General features: G+C 44.5%; 2 protein-coding genes across 4 annotated transcripts in view; both read left to right on the forward strand.

The window, feature by feature from the left end:
- Positions 1-2977, forward strand: part of cep112 (centrosomal protein 112) — a 110350-nt gene extending 107373 nt beyond the window's left edge. The window contains exons 25-26 of one of the 2 annotated variants that reach the window (XM_042085646.1): positions 1140-1204; positions 2639-2977. In XM_042085646.1, coding sequence (XP_041941580.1) covers positions 1140-1204; positions 2639-2642 — 69 coding nt within the window. In that variant the 3' untranslated portion in view covers positions 2643-2977. Of the gene's footprint in view, positions 1-1139; positions 1209-2638 lie in introns of those variants that run through there. The other variant, XM_042085647.1, reaches the window with a different exon arrangement.
- Positions 2978-11151: 8174 nt separating this feature from the next.
- Positions 11152-17500, forward strand: part of axin2 (axin 2 (conductin, axil)) — an 18003-nt gene continuing 11654 nt past the window's right edge. The window contains exons 1-3 of one of the 2 annotated variants that reach the window (XM_042085648.1): positions 11152-11660; positions 12934-13869; positions 15845-15982. In XM_042085648.1, coding sequence (XP_041941582.1) covers positions 13043-13869; positions 15845-15982 — 965 coding nt within the window. In that variant the 5' untranslated portion in view covers positions 11152-11660; positions 12934-13042. The remainder of the gene's footprint in view (positions 11661-12933; positions 13870-15844; positions 15983-17500) is intronic. The other variant, XM_042085649.1, reaches the window with a different exon arrangement.

A 17500-nucleotide genomic window follows, 5' to 3' on the forward strand; every position in this document is an offset into this window, starting at 1 on the left:
TTACCACCATCATGTTTTGGTGTAATATTAGTCGAAAGGTTATTTATCATGTCAATGAGAACATATCAAGAATGTTTCAAAGCACCCATAATTCTCTGACTTGATGTCAGTTAGGGCCCATTAGGAGAGATTTTTAACACTGTATTGGAGCTCTGTGTACTGAATGTAGTTTATAGTCATTGTCATTTTGGCAAAAGATATTATGCCCTATCTTACGCCTGGTGCATCGCAAAGTGATGCAACTGTCTTTGCAAGTTTGTGGCCAATAGAGTTATCATTATCCCACCAAATCCCAGCAAATTAGAAAAACCTGGTCTAAAGTGAAATGTGCCATATTTCCCTGTTTTTTTGAGAGCACACTGTCAAGAAGCCTAACTTGTGATCTGCCTAGTAAAGAGACCATAGCAAGTCCCTGGAAACGCAATGCAACGACTGTGCTGTTGTGCTTGAATAAATGTCCTTAGGATTTTTATTAAATCATTCGAATGTTAATTGGGGTAATTGTTTTTTTTTTGTTTGTTTGTTTTTTGTTTTTTGTTCAATGGTTTTGATTGTAATTGTGAAAGTCAATAACTAAGTGTAAGACTTTGTTTTGTCATTGCCTACAAGTTCAGTTAGAGCGAGTAGGTTACACACGTTTGTATACTGTTTATCACTCACACACCTACTTTAGTAAAGCAAGCTTTCATGGAATCCTGCTGTTGCATAGACAGTCATGCATGCAAGCAGATTCCTTCTGCCGAGATGCGTGTACTTGTCATTGTAATAGCATTGCGCCATGATTCACGCGCTCCTGGCTCTTAAAGGGAATGGGAGTTGCCACTCTCATTGGTTTAATGGATGTTATGCCCAAAACACATCCATGCTTAATTAAGATCATTTATTTTGTCGTCAAACTAGATAAAGTGGACTCACCCTAAATGCTCTGAAACCATACATGTCAGACCATGCGTTTTAGGTTGTCAAAATAGGGCCCATTGCCTCTAAGTGTTGTAACTTGATCCAATGATTATGTTTATGGGTATAATTACAGCATAGAGCACAAGATGCTGGGTGAATGGTAATGTGACGAAGTGGGTGTTTGCAGGGAATAGACACCTCCAGTAGTGTGTTGTCTAACTGCTGTTGGTGGTCTGTAGGTGAACTTCCTGCAGAAGAGGGCAGCAGTGCTACAGGAGGACCTGGATGCCAGCCGTGGAAGGAGGTGAGGACACCGTAAAGTGCATGCCCACACACACACACACACACACATGCACACAAAATAACATCCTCATACACAGACATCTCACACTTGCATGTCCCCAACCCCTTTACTCACCTCTCCCTCAGTGTACTAACAACCTGTTCGGCTCATTCTTACATAAACCTCAACACAAATTAGACTGGCATCTGACAAGCAAAGGCGCACCCAGCAATATAATATACAATCAAGCTCATAAAGCAACGAACAAATGCAAGTTCAGACTTGACGTCATACAATCGTTCACGGAGGAAACTCCACACGTTACATTGTATGCGTTCTGAGAGTTCACCCAGTTTGTCGGGACGGAGAGATGACACCACCGCCCGCAGCTCCGTCTGTCCTCTCGCCCCACCCGTCCCGACTGAGCCCTCCCTGCATGTAAAGCACCCACACAAGCCCAGAGATAAGGCCATGCAAATGTGCCCTCGTCGGGGCAGTCCCTGATCCCAGCCACCCAGCCAGAGGGAGCGAGGGAGGGGACAGACACCTCAGGCAGCCCAGATGCTGACACCAATCCTCAGCCTCTGCCTCTACCTCACCTGGGCGTTGGTGTCCTGGAGCCCCTGGGTGGTGGTGGTGGTGGTGGGGGTGGGTGGACAGAGTGGTTCATGTCCGGAAGGGAGGGAGATGAGAGAGAACATGAAAAGCGCCGGTGCTGCACTGGTCCCTTTGAGACGGCCTGATTGACGGCACATTTCCTCCTTCCCTTAATTGAATCAGCGGCTTTGTGTTTGAGGAGGGATCGCCGCTAGTCAAATATTGGCCTACTTGAGGCCTAAGTGCTGCCCATGAGAATGGAGGGAGGAGTGGAGAGAAAGAGTGAGAGAGAGATACTGATATCTAAAGAACTGGAACCTACTTTTAGCAAGCTGACACAATGAAATCAACGCTGGCATTTGTGAAGTGAATGGTCTACATCATGGGTCCACCTGAGGTGATGTCCAATCAGAAGGAGCCTAGCTTGTCTTAAAGTTGTAGCCTGAGTTTGGATATCAGATGGTGTAGTTCAGTCCACCTCAGAAGCACAGTACAATGTCAGATCAACTCACATACATGCAGATTTCTACGTCTTGTATTATGTGTGTAACGTGTTAATATGAAATGTGTGTGTGTGTAACTTGAAGGTCTTTTGGGCCCCCACCGTCAACTTTAAGGCACCTAACGCTAACCTTAACCCTAACGCTTGACTAACCCTAGCACCTTCCAGGCAGCGCTGCCTTGAAGTTGACTGTGTGTGTGTGTGTGTGTGTGTGTGTGTGTGTGTGTGTGTGTGTGTGTGTGTGTGTGTGTAGTGCGTGTGTGTAGTGTGTGTATGTAAGAGAGAGATAGATGGCAAATGAAACTACCCATCGTATCTATATCTTATCTCTTTCTCTGTTGTCTCCACTCTCACAGGTAACAGCTGTTCATCCTGCACTGATGGAAGGTTCTCTGAAAACTCCAGAATGAAGTGAGCACATCACACACGTGTGTGTGCATATACACACACATACACATTTACAGAGTGGCCTTGATTCACAGATGAAGGATCATCATTTCTCCACTCATTTACAGTGGTATTCATGTTGCCGTGTTTTTTTCTTTGTGTAGCATTTGTTTATTTAACACCTTTTTTAAATTCATCTTCATAAGTTCATTGTATTTATGACACCTGCTTTTGTTTCTGTTTGTTGTTTTTTTAATGACATGAATTCAGTATAATGTATTTTTTACATCCATTTTAATGTTTTAATAAGTTTTAAATCAAGCATCATTTTATTAAAGACATCAATTTCACTGTTGCCCTCGTTATTTCACATCACTATGACTTTTAAGGGGCTTAGTTTAGGGAATAGTTAAGCTGTTTGGTTACATTTTACTTGGATAGCCTCCCTTTCAGACTATCAACAGATACTCAGATTATAAACAAACATATGTTGACACTGTTAACAACATATTATGTTTATGGTTAGAGGTTGGGTTTTGTTGGTGGTGGTGATGTGCAGTAATTGTTCATCAACAAACGGGCGGTGGTAGCATAGTTGCTAAGGAGCAGTAAAGTTGTGGGTTTAATTCCCACCTTCCACCGTTGTGCCCTTGAGCAAGGCACTTAACCCCGAGTTGCTTTGGATAAAAGCGTCTGCTAAATGAATAAATCTATATGTATCGTTCATTTTTAAGACTGAACTGAACTTAAAGAAACTATCTGTAAAGTCTCTTTAGGCAGATTACCCAACTAAGGTGTTACCAAATGTTTTATGAGTTATCAAAGCTTTAGATAGTTACATTAACTTTATCCTAAAATGTTTTCTGAGTTTATGAATGCAAGAAATGAATATTGATGTGAATTTACTACCCAAGTCCATTGCAACTCAATACTGCATTACTGTATCAAAGAAGTTAATAACTTACCTCTGAAGTAGACTTGCCCATAAATATAATCAAGTGGAGCATCCATAGTACTGTGGTCTATTCTTGAAAAGACTACTGCTACTACTAGCAACACTCCAGTCAAATGGCATATCAGTTCATTTTGACTTTATATTTAATTTGAATTCAAAGGATCCATATTGAACATGTTTCCTACACATTCTTTATTTTTATTTTTACCGAAAATGATACTTAAAGGGACACCAGGCAACGTTTTCGTGTTAATTAATCATCTTCGTAAGTCGGTATATGGTTAAATGACTCATTACGGGGCGAATGAAGGCTCTCTCGCCCGCCCCGACTGCCTGTAGGAAGAATATCCCACTTGCAAGTTCGGTGTATCCTACCCGCCGACCGAGATTGTTGCAAACATGTGTATAATGGTAGAGCCAGCGAAGAAGCAGCGAAAACCCTTGATGGAAGACGCAAATAAAAGGAAAAGAGCTTCAGACCGAGCCAGAGGGAGTTTCGTAGACCACAAACAACCTTTCACCCTTATCTGGAATACTGAAGTTCTACCTAGAAACCTTAGAAGCACTACCTAGAGTTACCTACGTTGTGTTTCAAAACAGAACTTTTTTTATCATAATGTGGCAGAACCTCTCATCGTGTTGCTTTGGTACACTGAGATCACATGTAGAGCTTTATAGGACAAAATGTTTGTGCTAAATTTCATTGTCTGTTCATCCTTGTAGTCTTTTAATGTCAATTCAAACTACCTAACTAACTGTGCTATGTACAGCACTTTGGTCAATGCAAGCTGTGTTTAAATGGGCTCTAAAAATAAACTTTACTTACTTACTTTATTTACTTACCTTTATCTGTAAGATTTGGCAAACAGAATTCCTACAGGAGGTTTTGCTCCTTCTGTTTGAGGGATCCTCATAGTTTTAGTGAGGACTACCTGCTTGAAACTGACACTTATGCGGCCATTATGGTGTTTTGGTGTCAAGGAAGTCTTTTTATCTTCCAGCTGTGCTTCATGGCAGTCCAGTCTCCTGTCTCCCATCTTTGTGAGAATATCATGAAAAGGAGTTACACTGCTTTTGTCTGTCTGCTTCCTGCAAGGCCTGTTTCTTTTTTCGATGGTGATCAGTTCCATCAAAATTCAATACCAGGAAGCAATTTAGGGGGACATTGAAGTCAGAATTGTATTCTCATGTCCCAGCTTATGTTGAAAATTGCTCTCTTTTATGCATTTATTACGCACTTCTACCCTCAGTCTGCCTATTGTCCCAGAGTTTACTGTTTCTCCACTGGTTCCAAAGGAAATTTTACACCACAGCCTATTTATTTGATGTGTTGATTTTGTTCTCCGAGCTATGCAAGAGGGGATTGTCAGATGGGAAACGGACAGAAAGCTTTTGGTAAAACGATAATGATTGGAAGGATCACGCGAATGACACGCAGCCTTTTCTTCCCAACAGAGCCATTTCGGCTCCCTGAGCGGATTCTCAGTGGTTTTGTTAAGGTCACTGAGTGGTTGAATGGAATCAGGGCTCTCCGGTATTGGTCAGGTTTCAATTTGAAGCAACTAACTGTAAAGTGTGCGGAAGATATGAAAGCTGTGTGTGGGTGCCTGTCTGACAAAGTACCTTTCGGTCTTTGCTGTGGTCTCTCTTTTTCTTTTCCTTTAACTCTCCCTTTTATTCTATTAATTATTATGTGGGAGAGAATTGGGGACTTAGCCTGGCGGGCCATCCTATATCATTGAAATGTATAGTCTGGCATCGAACCATTCACCTCGCTTAATCCAAGGGGTGGGCAGAGAATTGTCTTTCAAACTGCCTAGGCATGCAATAGGCCAGCGCTACGACCATATCCGTATCCGGTCGGCAAAACGGCAAATACATCCTTCTTCGAAAGGAATGACTTAAGTGCATTGTGTTGCTCAACTTTCAAAGAAAAGCACAAGTCCAACTTCTCCAAAGTTGACGCCAACGCCGATTCAAACAACCGCTCTTCGTTCGCCACAGCCACCTTCCTTGTTGTTCACCGTCGCAGGACTGTCGTTATCCTGTTAAGCCCGCCTTAAGACTCTCTAACAAAATAGAGCGCTGTGATTGAATAACATCCACGGTGTTAGCCAATAGAAATCCCTATGGTTTGATACTAGACGTACAGGCTGAGCAAATTAATTTGCCGCCGCTAGGGTGCGTCTAGATTTCTAGGCTATTGGGGACTAGTTTTGAGATCAAATTGAAGTGGTTGAAAATTATGAGTCGGCAGCCCAAGCCACCGTCACACCATGCAATAAACCTGCTTACTAATACAACCACTAAGGTGGCCTCAGGCTTTCAACTGTTAGAAACCTGTTGGTTTCCAACAATCGTCCCAATTTGAGGGAGGATCAAAGGCTCGGTCCGCTCGCACACACACACACACACACACACACACACCCTGATGTCGTCTTATTATCTGTGCATCAGCAGTCTGGTGACATGTCATAGCATTACATCAGGGACTTCACCTGTAAAAGAGGTGTGGCATCACGATCCTGGGTGTAGCCCAATTAGTGGCCAACGTCCTCCCCTTTTCTCACCTGTCCTTCATGGGGATTTTTTTATACAGGCTGTTCAAGGTGGAAATGTTGCACTTTCATTCTGTCTCACCTCGCTCTGCGTAAAAGGTACGAATGCAGGATGGGGCGTCATTGTTTCCTTTATTACACAAGAGGATGTAGTCACAGCGCTGTTTTGTCTTTGGGAGAGTTGGCATGACAGGATAGGGCTGTGATGAAACCTGGCAGCTTACCAAAATGAAGCAAAAACTATTGTGTTGTTGCCAGAACGCTAAATCAAACATAACAAGCAGAAACTATTTTACATGATGCACACCACAACTTTGCTTGAGTCTTAACTTACTGAAGCTATACATGTCCAAGGCTTGCAAAAGCCCAACATCAACAAAATGTACCCATCATTGTCAGAAGTTACAGGATCTAGTTTATAAACTAGTTAATAAACAATACTAGTTTATTTCTTCTCATGCATTTAAACGTTTTTAACTTTGGATAGAGTCAAGGGCTCTGTTATGTTTATCACCATATTGCGAATAATATCAGGCTGACTAAATGAAGCCAGGGTTTTGTTTTTTTAGTTATAGCTTGACTTCAAGTGGCATTCTGCTGCAATTTTCTGAGTTAAAACAAATCCAGGTTCCAGTTTCAAATGCAGTACTACAGGCAGTATGTTGAGCACTATAGCCCTTGTTCTGACATGCTGTTTAAAAACACCCAGTGGGGCAGCATCATACTGCTCTCTTTGGTTCGGTGTAAACAGGTGACACTAAATGAATATGAGCAGAGCTGTAGTGAGGCCTCTAAACGCTACAGTTCCCTAAATAAAGGACCCTAAAAGACATTTGAACTCAGACATGCAGGTCATTACAGCACTCTCCATCATGTCCTTGGTGTCTATTTCATAGACCTATTGACATATTTTAATTCAGTTGTTTTAAAACCTCATTAGTTGCATAACTCTGTGAGCCTCTTTTCTTCGGTGTGACCAGCAGAAAAAATCACTCTTCTCTTTCTGTATGTCATTGTTTTTAAACTTAAACTATAGTCTCTCTATATATATATATATGCTTGGATTTGATCTGAACTGTACATATTTCACTTTCCATGCTTTCCGAGCTGTCACTTACTATCCTCTCTTTTTTGTTCTGGACTGTTTGCTGGAATCAGCAGATCAATCCGTTCTGTTCGCGTGCCTCATTGTGACATAGATTTCCTGTCAGAGCCTCTCTCCGTTCGGCACTCAGATGAGTAGGCCATGTTTTTTTTTTTCCTTTTTCTCTTTCCATTCCCCCTCCGTGGGCCTGATGTGAACAGATGAGTGTGTTTCCAGTCTATTTTATGCTCTTTACCTCCGTGAGCCACACTCTGCTCTCCCTGTAGTCTGTCTGTCACTCACACTCGGCCTTCATGTTGAAAGCTCCCTTTCTGCCCAGCTCCCCAGCTTCTCCACCTTGTGTGCATCTTAAAGTAAGACGGAGGGGGGAAACGCAAGGCGGGACTGCATATGCTGTAAAGAGTTGTGTATTGTTGCTCAGTTATCTGTTTCACATCACATAGGAGGGGAACAATCTACAAGAACCATGTGTGTGTGTGTCTTTCAATAACCATTTCCATTGATGTTGCTGCGTTTTTTCCTGAGTCTTGAATTCAGACCAGCTTATGAATTTGGTTCTAGTCACCACACTGCAAATACAGAGCAGGTGGTGGATGTCTGTGAGCCACGCCATTAATGGTGTCAGAACCGTACCATATGTAGTGTTCAGCTCTTAAACAATATGTCGGTTTTTACTTTAAAATAACCACTCATTTTGATTATACACTGACTTATAATAGGGGGAATGGCTTTTACATTGCCACTGTGTGCCCAGAAGGCCTGGTATGGTGCTATGTACAGTAACTTTGGTGTACGCTTCAGGCCTTTTCAACCACTTTCTGACACACTGGATACCCGTTTACTGTCATTTTCTCCCATACAGGGCAGTCCGATGGGCTTCCATGAAACCCTGCATGTTGAAAAACGGTGATGAAGGTGTACTCACAATGTTGAAAATCGACGCCGAGGGGTCAATACCAATTCATTATCCAGCAGTGAGGCACTCAGGCAGTCTCTCTTTCAGCTGATCATCCCAGTGCAAATGTGCAGAACACATATGAGGGAGATAACACATACGTAAACAGAGAAGGAGTTAGGATCGTGTGCAGCTATGGCTGTCAGCTTGGTGTGACAGGCTGATGACTGTTTGGCAGCGGTGACTGTCTGAGTGTGGGACTCGCACAGGCTGCACATCTGTGAGAGTGTTGCCTGTGGGGTGGCGTGGCCATCAGACGTCCTGTCTGTCTGTCTGTCTGTCTGTGCCATCAGCAGAGTCACAGGAGGACACCCCGTCACCAACTCCACACAGCAGTCTCTGATCTGCAATCTGCTGTACTTGTGCATCGTTTTGTGTAGACTTTGCACACTGTTCTTACTCTTCAAGAGCAAAGCATACCCATATGTCAGTGGGAGATTTCAGATGTCTTTTTGTTCAGCAGATATAAGCTGTAAATGTATCTACTAAAATCCTCATATGTACAGTACTCCTGTCCCCCTTTTTAAACATTCTATATTTTTTTGTGCTTGTTTCAAGCGGAACTCTGACTCTGACCCCTCTGGTCCAGTGATCATTATCCTAAGCAGACCAGACCCCCCCCCCCAAAAGCGTTCTTCTCTGTGGTGATAATTCCTACCTCACCCCCGCCCCCCTTCTCACCCTTTTGGCCACATGAATGAGCGAGCAAAACAGAAATCTTTAGCGCGTCTTCATTTCTAGCGAGGCGGTGGCAGGAGTGAGGAGATGAAAGTCATTACTGCCGATGAGGAGGGTTTCATGGCCAAAAAGGGATTAGGTGAACATCAAACATTGTTTCTATACATTGTTAGACTTTAAAGTCATGCGCAAAATGAGATTAAAACCCAGCGAGAGAGAGGGGAAAAAAGAGGAGAAGAAAGAACACCAATAAATAACCTTCAGTACTCTTAGCCCCCACCCACCACCGGCTCCATCTCCAGCTCCAGCACCAGCACCACCTCCACCGGCTGAAGCACCACCCCCAGTGCTGGAGCAGACATCTTCCGCTCTGTGCAGTTTGTGAATGCACATTTTTATTCTAATCTCCATGCCATCCTCCACTCTTAGAAGAGACCGTTTCAGGTTGAATTTAAAGACGAGCCTCTCATCAACTCTTCGTGTGTGTGTTTGTGTGTGTGTGTTTAAATAAAATGCCTACTTATGTCCTGAGATGTCCTTTGTAAGCTCTGACGGGGTGGTAAAGCAGCATGTCCGACTTCAAAGCAGGACTCGGCTCGCGGCTTAAAATTGTGTCCTCTTTGCTTGGCTGTCTGGCATCTCGATTCTGCTGACAAGTGCTCTTCCTGCCCTCCTGTCTCTCTCTGGTGGTACTACACGGTCCTTCCCATGCCCGCTGTGCCCAACTGAGCTGTGTTTGTTTGGCTTGCTGAAGAGTGGCACCCTAAAAAAGTATAGTATCATCTGTTAATGGAATCGGTGTCTGATGTATCTGTCTGTTTGCCATGTCTTTCTCGCTCTGTCGCGTCTGTCTCCTCCTCACATTCATCCTCTCTTTTTCTCTCTCTCTCCTTCTGTCTTTCTCTCTCTCTCTCACACACACACACACATACTGTACACACACACACACACTGACAGTGTTGTTCTTCTCATGTGGAGTTGCTGTTGTTCTCTCTCTCTTGCTCTGACTTTCCTTTCTCCCTGTTTGTTTGTACTTCTTTCTACTTTTCATTCTTCCAGTGCTTCTCTCTCTCTCTTTTTTTCTCCCTTGTTTTCTATCTATCTTTCTCTCGCTCCCCTCCAGAATGGTAGAAATGGACATTTACACTTCCCCTCCGTGTGGACCTCTTCAGTAATTGTCATAAGCCTCCCTCTTGGTTTCCTTCAGCATTGTCCTCTTGCAGTCTTTGGTCTGGCTGGAGATAAAGGGATAATCACTTCAAAGGGAGACTGTTAAGAGTTTAACCCCCAAGCCCAGAGAGGCGGCAGACAATCCCGTAATTGAGAGAGCAGTTACTGATCATAGGGTTTGGTGTGGTGAGAGAGGAGCAGGCACGCTTTCAGATGCTCTCACTTTTAGCTCTGTTTACTCTCCCTCTCTCTCTCTCTCTCTCTCTCTCTCTCTCTCTCTTGTTGTGTGTGTGTATGTGTGTGTTTGTGTGTGTGTGTGTGTGTGTGTAAATGTTTGTTGTGAAAGGCGAACAAGGACAGTAGCTATACTGTATGTCATCATTTTATGTCATCCACATTGGGACATGATGACATTTGGGACATGAACACCAGTATGGTTAACTTAAGGCTAGTTTTGCCATGTCAAATTGTACACTGACATTGATGAGATATCTTTCAATATTTCAAGTAGGCCCTATCATGTTCAGAACTTCTAATTCATCTGAAAGTTTCCCTAGTTGTGCATGCCATCCCTAGTTCCCCTAGTTGTGCATGCCATCTACACAATGAAATTTAGTGTATGTTATTATATTTCAATTATTATGCAAAATCCTTCTTGCTACAGTTTGAGAAGGGTCTTATTTTCATTTATCCATATACAATATGTACAGTCTAATATATTATAGATGTTTGTATGTAGGTTGTAGCCTATAAGATGTTTATAATTATTCAAGATTTTTTAAATGTACAAATTATGTAGACTAAACTAGATCATCCATTGAACAGAAGCATTGTCTGTTTTTCCTTATTATGGCTTAAGGGTATAGGTTGTTCTTTCAGTCAGTTCTGTACATGTCTCATTGTAGCCTATATGGACACGAATGGGTTAACGTGAGAACTGCGAATCTTGTAGAAAAAGAGCCTGTGTCTTTAAAGTGGATGTAGCAACAGAAGGATTGTAGGGAGAACGCCATTGGGGCGGCAGATCACTTACTTCTGACGTTCCAAAGCCTCGGGGAGTTGGCTCAAGATTGCTCGGCTTTGATAAGGTCCTTGCAACTTAGTAGTAACTTTGCTTTCGCAAGTGTTGCCCAGAAAGCTCTTCAGTGTTGTATGATCGTAATATTTTTCCGACTATCAATACCGTTTGGCTCAGATTGTACAGTAGATGCGCATTAATAACCGGCTACGAGGAATTTGAGCCATTTGTGCTGCGTTATAGTGCGCAGAGGAACATTTTTTTCTATGTACCTTCCTGGACCAGTCTGTCGGCTGCTTACTTTGAAGACCACTCTTAAACCCAGAGCTCAGTCCGTGCTGGAAGCGCCCAGAGGAGAGTTACCGTATGGCGTGGCTGCTTAGCGCAGAGGAAAGGACGGGAGAAAACTATTATTTTTTGTAGAAGCATTCATGTTTTCGCCTTTTAATCTGTGTAATTTTAAAACAGACTGCGCCGTCTGAACTGGATTGTGGATTATTTTTTTGTGAAAAACCGTAGACTTTTGGAGTGTCTAAAACTCGTGGATCGATGGTAAGTTCCTATCGTGTATGTTCTCCTTGCGATGGCCCCAGAAGGGACCTTTGATGTGCTGTTGGCTTGCTTTGAAGTAATCTAGCTTCGAGATTTATGCCTCGTTACATGGATATTTGTAGAAAAGTGGTATTTTTCGTAATGATGTTGTATTTCCACATACATCACTAAGACTGGGCACTGATTTTCATTATTGTACGCTTATAGAGTATTCATTACGCTGGTGAAAAGAAGTTTGTGGAAAGCATTCCTCCCTGTGATCCAAGACTGGCGGGGCTACTTCAGGGTCTGCTTTTGAGAGTTACAGTTTATTTAGTCTTTTTTCTGTCTTGTGTGATAGTAGAAATTGTTATTATTACGCAAACAACAGCTGTACGATACCCTTATGGGAGTCTTGTTCCGATGTTTTTATTGATGAGTTTGGAATGTAGAGTAGTGGTGTTTGAAGTGTAAAGAGTTGTTTAGGATGAGACTGAGGGAGCTCGTGCTGCGTCTCGTTAGGGAGCATAGTTATTAATCCGTGCAGATCGGTGGTGTGGTAGGATCAATTATATGATACAATTATTAATGATACAGTGTATCTCGGATCAGCGATTGTAACATTCTACTGGTGTTGCGGCAGAGTGGAGCGGCATAGGGTTGCTTGTGATCTTGCGCTGAATTTTCTCGGGGGACGAAATGTTCTGAATCCTAAGCTTGGCTCGTGGAAATGGGGGCGTATGAAGCTTTCACACTGTTAGGTAGGCTACTCCGCATGCATTTACTGTTGAATATTGAATGTGTATGACAGGATAGCCTATAATCTTGGAATTTTGTCCAAACGACTGTTGTGGCATCCTTCTCCTTGATTCGTTCCCAGACTTTAAGACTGAACTCTGATGTTGAAGTTGGGAGTTTTTTTCTTTTAATTTGAAATGTAACTGCATTTAGTTTACAGCCTGTGTTGTTATGAGCTTGATGTGTTATGAATTGGTACGCATTTCATTGTATCTGAGTGGATAGACATTTAGTAGCTGATGTGAAAATGCCCGAAAGCTTGCCATTTTCAGTCGCTGCAGAAACGACAACTATGGGGATATAGTATATTATTTTGTTCAAAAGTTAGGAGCTAGTGTAAAAGACGTTGAATAGCAAATTACTACCGAATTCGTCCTGTTTGATCTCGTTTCCTCTTCTGAGAACCTGTACCATTCTGAACGGACTTCATGCTGCATGACTCTTTGAAGTTTGGGTAGATCTGGTTTTGATTAGATCCATACTTTCTTTTTTTCAGAGAGAAGACAGGCATACCGGCTCCCCTGCAGTTTTGAGAGAGAAAGAGAGGCGATTGCAGTTGAGCACAGAGGAGGGGAACGCGACGCAAGGGTGCCGAATTCACAGTCATGAGTAGGGCTCTCGCAGACCCCATCGCAACCAGCTTCAGAGAGGATGCTCCTCGTCCCCCCGTCCCGGGGGAAGAGGGCGAGACGAAATGCTACAACCCCTGCAAGCTCGCCGTGATGAGACTCAAGGATACGGTTAAATCCGCTGTAAAAGTCGCCCCTCCTGGCTCCGCGGCGAGGAGGGATGAGGATGGACTCGGGGAGCCGGAGGGAAGCGCCTCACCGGATTCTCCCCTCGCGCGGTGGACCAAGTCTTTGCTTTCGCTTCTTGGAGACCAAGACGGTGCTCAACTTTTTCGGACATTTCTGGAGCGAGAGAAATGTGTGGACACGCTAGACTTTTGGTTTGCCTGCAACGGTTTCAGGCAAATGGACCTCAAGGATACCAAAACGCACCGAGTGGCTAAAGCAATTTACAAGCGATATATTGAAAACCACAGCGTGGTCGCCAAGCAGCTGAAGCCGGCGACCAAGACCTTTATTCGGGATAGCGTCAAGAGGCAACAAATTGACTCATCGATGTTTGATCAGGCACAGACGGAGATTCAGACAGCGATGGAGGAGAACGCTTACCAAATGTTTCTCACCTCCGACATCTACCTCGATTACGTCCGGAGTGGGTGCGAGAATGCCGCTCACGGCAGCCCGGATGGGCTGGGCAGCCTCAAACTTGTGTGCGGCTACTTACCCACCCTTAACGAGGAAGAGGAATGGAGTTGCAGTGACTTTAAAGCCAAAGCCTTAGCCTCTATGGTCGGACTGTCCGCGAAAGCCCTCCGGGCAGCTCCCTCTGTGAGGGCGGTGGAGGCGCTGGAGAGAGGATACAGGTAGGCAAAGTTAACAGATTTTCAAGTTCAAATGTCAGTGGTCAGTTATATATATATATATATTTATTAATTTGTATAGAGTGTGTGTGCCACAGGGACATGATGTGTTATAAAGTACAAGCGTTATTACACTACTATTGAACATTAGCCTACCATTAAGCACACTAGACTTTTTCTCTTTTTTTTCGTGTACGTTTTCTGCAATGGATTCCCGGTCTTGGCATGTAGGCTAGTAAGTTCCCCCCTCGGCCGAGTGTGCTGTGAGCTCACCTGGCTCACATTAAGCCAAGAGGGAGAACTCTGGCTGGGAAAAAACATCAATGAAAGCGCTTTAACCTCTGCCGGTAATCACAGACACTCACGCGGGCCCTCTACTGGCCTGCCGAAGTTTCCGTAAGTTTGAAGTAGGCTACTTCGGCAGACACCGAATGAGTGAGATCGCATGCTTATGCAAGGCTCCTTAACGTTTCGCTTAGACGTAGCTTAGCCTATGCCTCTCCATGAAGAATGTGCTTGTTTTTGTTAATTATTGATAGAATATTGAGATTTATTTGAATTTAGCTGAATTTGAATTTGTCTTGAAATCATAGCTTGTTAACAGGTCATAGCCATATATCCATTTTCATAATGACGCTTCAAAAGGCAAGATATTCTGTGCCTGTCTGCATGATAACCTTCCAAGCGCTTATATATTGCACCTGAATTGTCAGAGGGATATAGACATCTAACCTTAGAATTGCAGTGTGCAAATGTTCCTAAACATTTCCTCCATCCTCATAGCTGCCAGACTCCTCCATTAAACATGGCCAGTGTGAGGATTGTGGAAGGTGCCAGTTTAATGTTTTTCTGACAGCAGGTGTCCACAAACCCCTAAACTGCTCTGAGGGGGGGGGGGGGGGGGACAGGATTCAGAGAGCATGTGGGAATGGTGTGCTAACAGCACATATAACAGGGGATAGACGGATTGGTGCAGAGGGTCAGACATGTTCATATAATCTAAGGTGTGGTTGCTGAGAACCAGTTTGCGCCTCCCTTGATTTACTTTGGAAATCAAGAGGGGGACTTGGTCCACTGTGTGAGATTTTGCTAGTTGCTGATTTTGTCACACATATAGTTTGTGCATCTTGCAGTGGAGAAGGATGATATTATCCAAAGGGGATAGAAAGGGAAAAGAGGGAAGAAAATAAGACGTTGCTAGGAGGTCTCTACCTCTTGAATGCGGGCGAATGAAAAAGTGATGGGTGAAAAGGGAGGTCTTCTGGCCTTTGTTAAAGGTCAAGGTCTGTGTCCAGCCCAACGGCCATGTTCCCCCCAGAGAAACGCTCTGCTTCTCACCTCTCTCACCCCACAGCCCTTTCAGCCCTTTTTTCACTGATGCAGGGTCTCAGTCCTTTCGTCCTTTTTTTCTGCGAATGGCCTCTCTTTCCACCTTTCTCTCTCTCTCTCTCTCTCTCTCTCTCTCTCTCTCTCTCTCTCTCATCGCTGTCTCTCTTTTCTCTCTCTCTCTCTCACTCTGTATTTCTCTTGGCTGTGTTCATAACGATTCGACCACTCTTCTACACTCACTCTCTTCCTTTTCCGAGTCACAGCTTTTGTCTTGTCCAAACACCCTCCCTCCTCACCGGGGGAAAAGGCAGCCTTCATGGTAGAACGAAGGAGACAGAGAGGGTTAGGGAGAAGGATGAGGAGAAGTGAGAGACAGAGAGGAAACGAGGGAAGGAAAGAGAGGGAGATGCTGAGAGCCCAGTGCTGACCACACGTTAGATGTGGGACAGATAGTCCGATATGTTGCCTGAACAAAAAAATGCTGAAGGAGCTGTGATGTAAAATGCCATGATCAAGTACAGTGCCATTTAATTCATTATGCATGTGTGTGTGTGTGTGTTTCCATGTGTGTGTGTGTGTGTGTGTGTGTGTGTGTGTGTGTGTGTGTGTGTGTGTGTGTGTGTGTGTGTGTTCCTGCGTCTGCTCCTAGGTCGTACAGACGTGGGGAGTCAGCGAGTCCCTTTCACATCAGCACCGGTCTCGCCTTCGCTCCGGCCTCCAGTGCCAACGACAGCGAGATCTCCAGTGATGCCATGACGGACGACTCCATGTCCCTGGCAGACAGTGTGTGAGTACAGCAACATCCTCTCTTTTCCTCTCCCCTTTCTCTCTCTCTCTCTCTCTCTCTCTCTCTCTCTCTCTCTCTCTCTCTCTCTCTTTCACTCTCCCTCTATGCTACCCTGCTATTCCCTCTCTTCTGCTTACTTCTCACTGCGTCTTTGAACGATGTGCAACTTCCAGTCTCTTTGCAGCCCAGTTGTGCGGTATGCCTGAGTGAGGGGGGGGGGGCAGAGGTTAAATCTTTTCTGGGGCTGTTAAGGGATACTGCAGACGTTTGAAGTGGAATATTCCACTTTGAAGTCTTGAAGGATTTGTTATGCCGCTTGGCTGTCCACTGCCATCGCCCATCCACCCCCCATCTCAGCGCTAGTGCGGCTGTCTCGCAGCACTAATTGAAAATCTGTAGATCTTAAGAGAAGAGAAGAAAAAGAGGGAACTGAGATGTTTCCTCCAGGGCTGTGTGTGTGTGTGTGTGTGTGTGTGTGTGTGTGTGTGTGTGTGTGTGTGTGTGTGTGTGTGTGTGTGTTTTAAGGTTTTTGCCCGGTCTCAGTTGAAAGATTTCTTTTTTTGCTGTTGCTGCTAAAGGGTCTTCTGTCTGCTCATGGTAATGGCTAGCATCACTGTTTATTATCCATTTCAGTTGGGAAGGAAGAGTTTTTGTGTGTGTGTGTGTGTGTGTGTGTGTGTGTGTGTGTGTGTGTGTGTGTGTGTGTGTGTGTGCATGTGCTGAGGCCATCTAGGCCATAAAGCTGCCTCTGAAGAGGCCTGGCAGTAAATAAAAGCTGGGCTGGGACACTTGGGCCGGTTTGATCTCTCACTCTGCTACAGGGTGGCGGACCCAGTCTCAGCTGTGGCCTGGGCCCTCCATCGGGAGTGAGAGAAAGAGGGATGGAGGGAGAGGAGAGGAGAGGAGAGGAGTGGCAGAGGAAAAGAGCGAGAGTCTGTAGTCTTTGAGGGAGAAGAGGAGCGAATGTGTTGTGGTGGGGATGAAAGAGGCAGCTGAAGGGCTTTTCAGACCCATTGTTGGGCGTCAGGAGAGCCCAGCATCGGGGGGGGAAAGGGGAGCCAGCAGCCAGCCTGCTCTGGAAGCCCCGGCACTTGGGCCCAGCTCTGGGAGGACTGGAGGGCTGGAGGAGAGAGGAACCGGGGTAGTCGGGATAGCTTCCTGCTTTCGGATGCTGCTCTCAGAAGTGTAGCACCGTGTGTGTGTCTGTGTGTGTGTGTGTGTGTGTGTGTGTGTATGTGTGTGTGTCTGTGTTTATGTAAGGCAAGGCTGCATGTTGAATGGTGCACCTGCCTTGATCTTGTTAAGGGAGCATCCTATAAAGTTGTGATTTGGATAAGTTGTGTGTTCAGGCGTCTTCAGATATCTTTCCATTTGACGCTGTTGTGGTTGTAGGCCTCCATATTGCTCTAACCTCTTTGAGAAATAAAAGTAAGCAGTCCAAGCCAGTGCCACAGTGCTTTTTTTGTCTTTTGTGTTCTGTGCCTAGGCCGAAAATGCCATGTTTGTTACAAAAAAAAC

The sequence above is a fragment of the Alosa sapidissima genome, chromosome 3, assembly GCF_018492685.1.
Source record: "Alosa sapidissima isolate fAloSap1 chromosome 3, fAloSap1.pri, whole genome shotgun sequence".
Classification (NCBI taxonomy): domain Eukaryota; kingdom Metazoa; phylum Chordata; class Actinopteri; order Clupeiformes; family Clupeidae; genus Alosa; species Alosa sapidissima.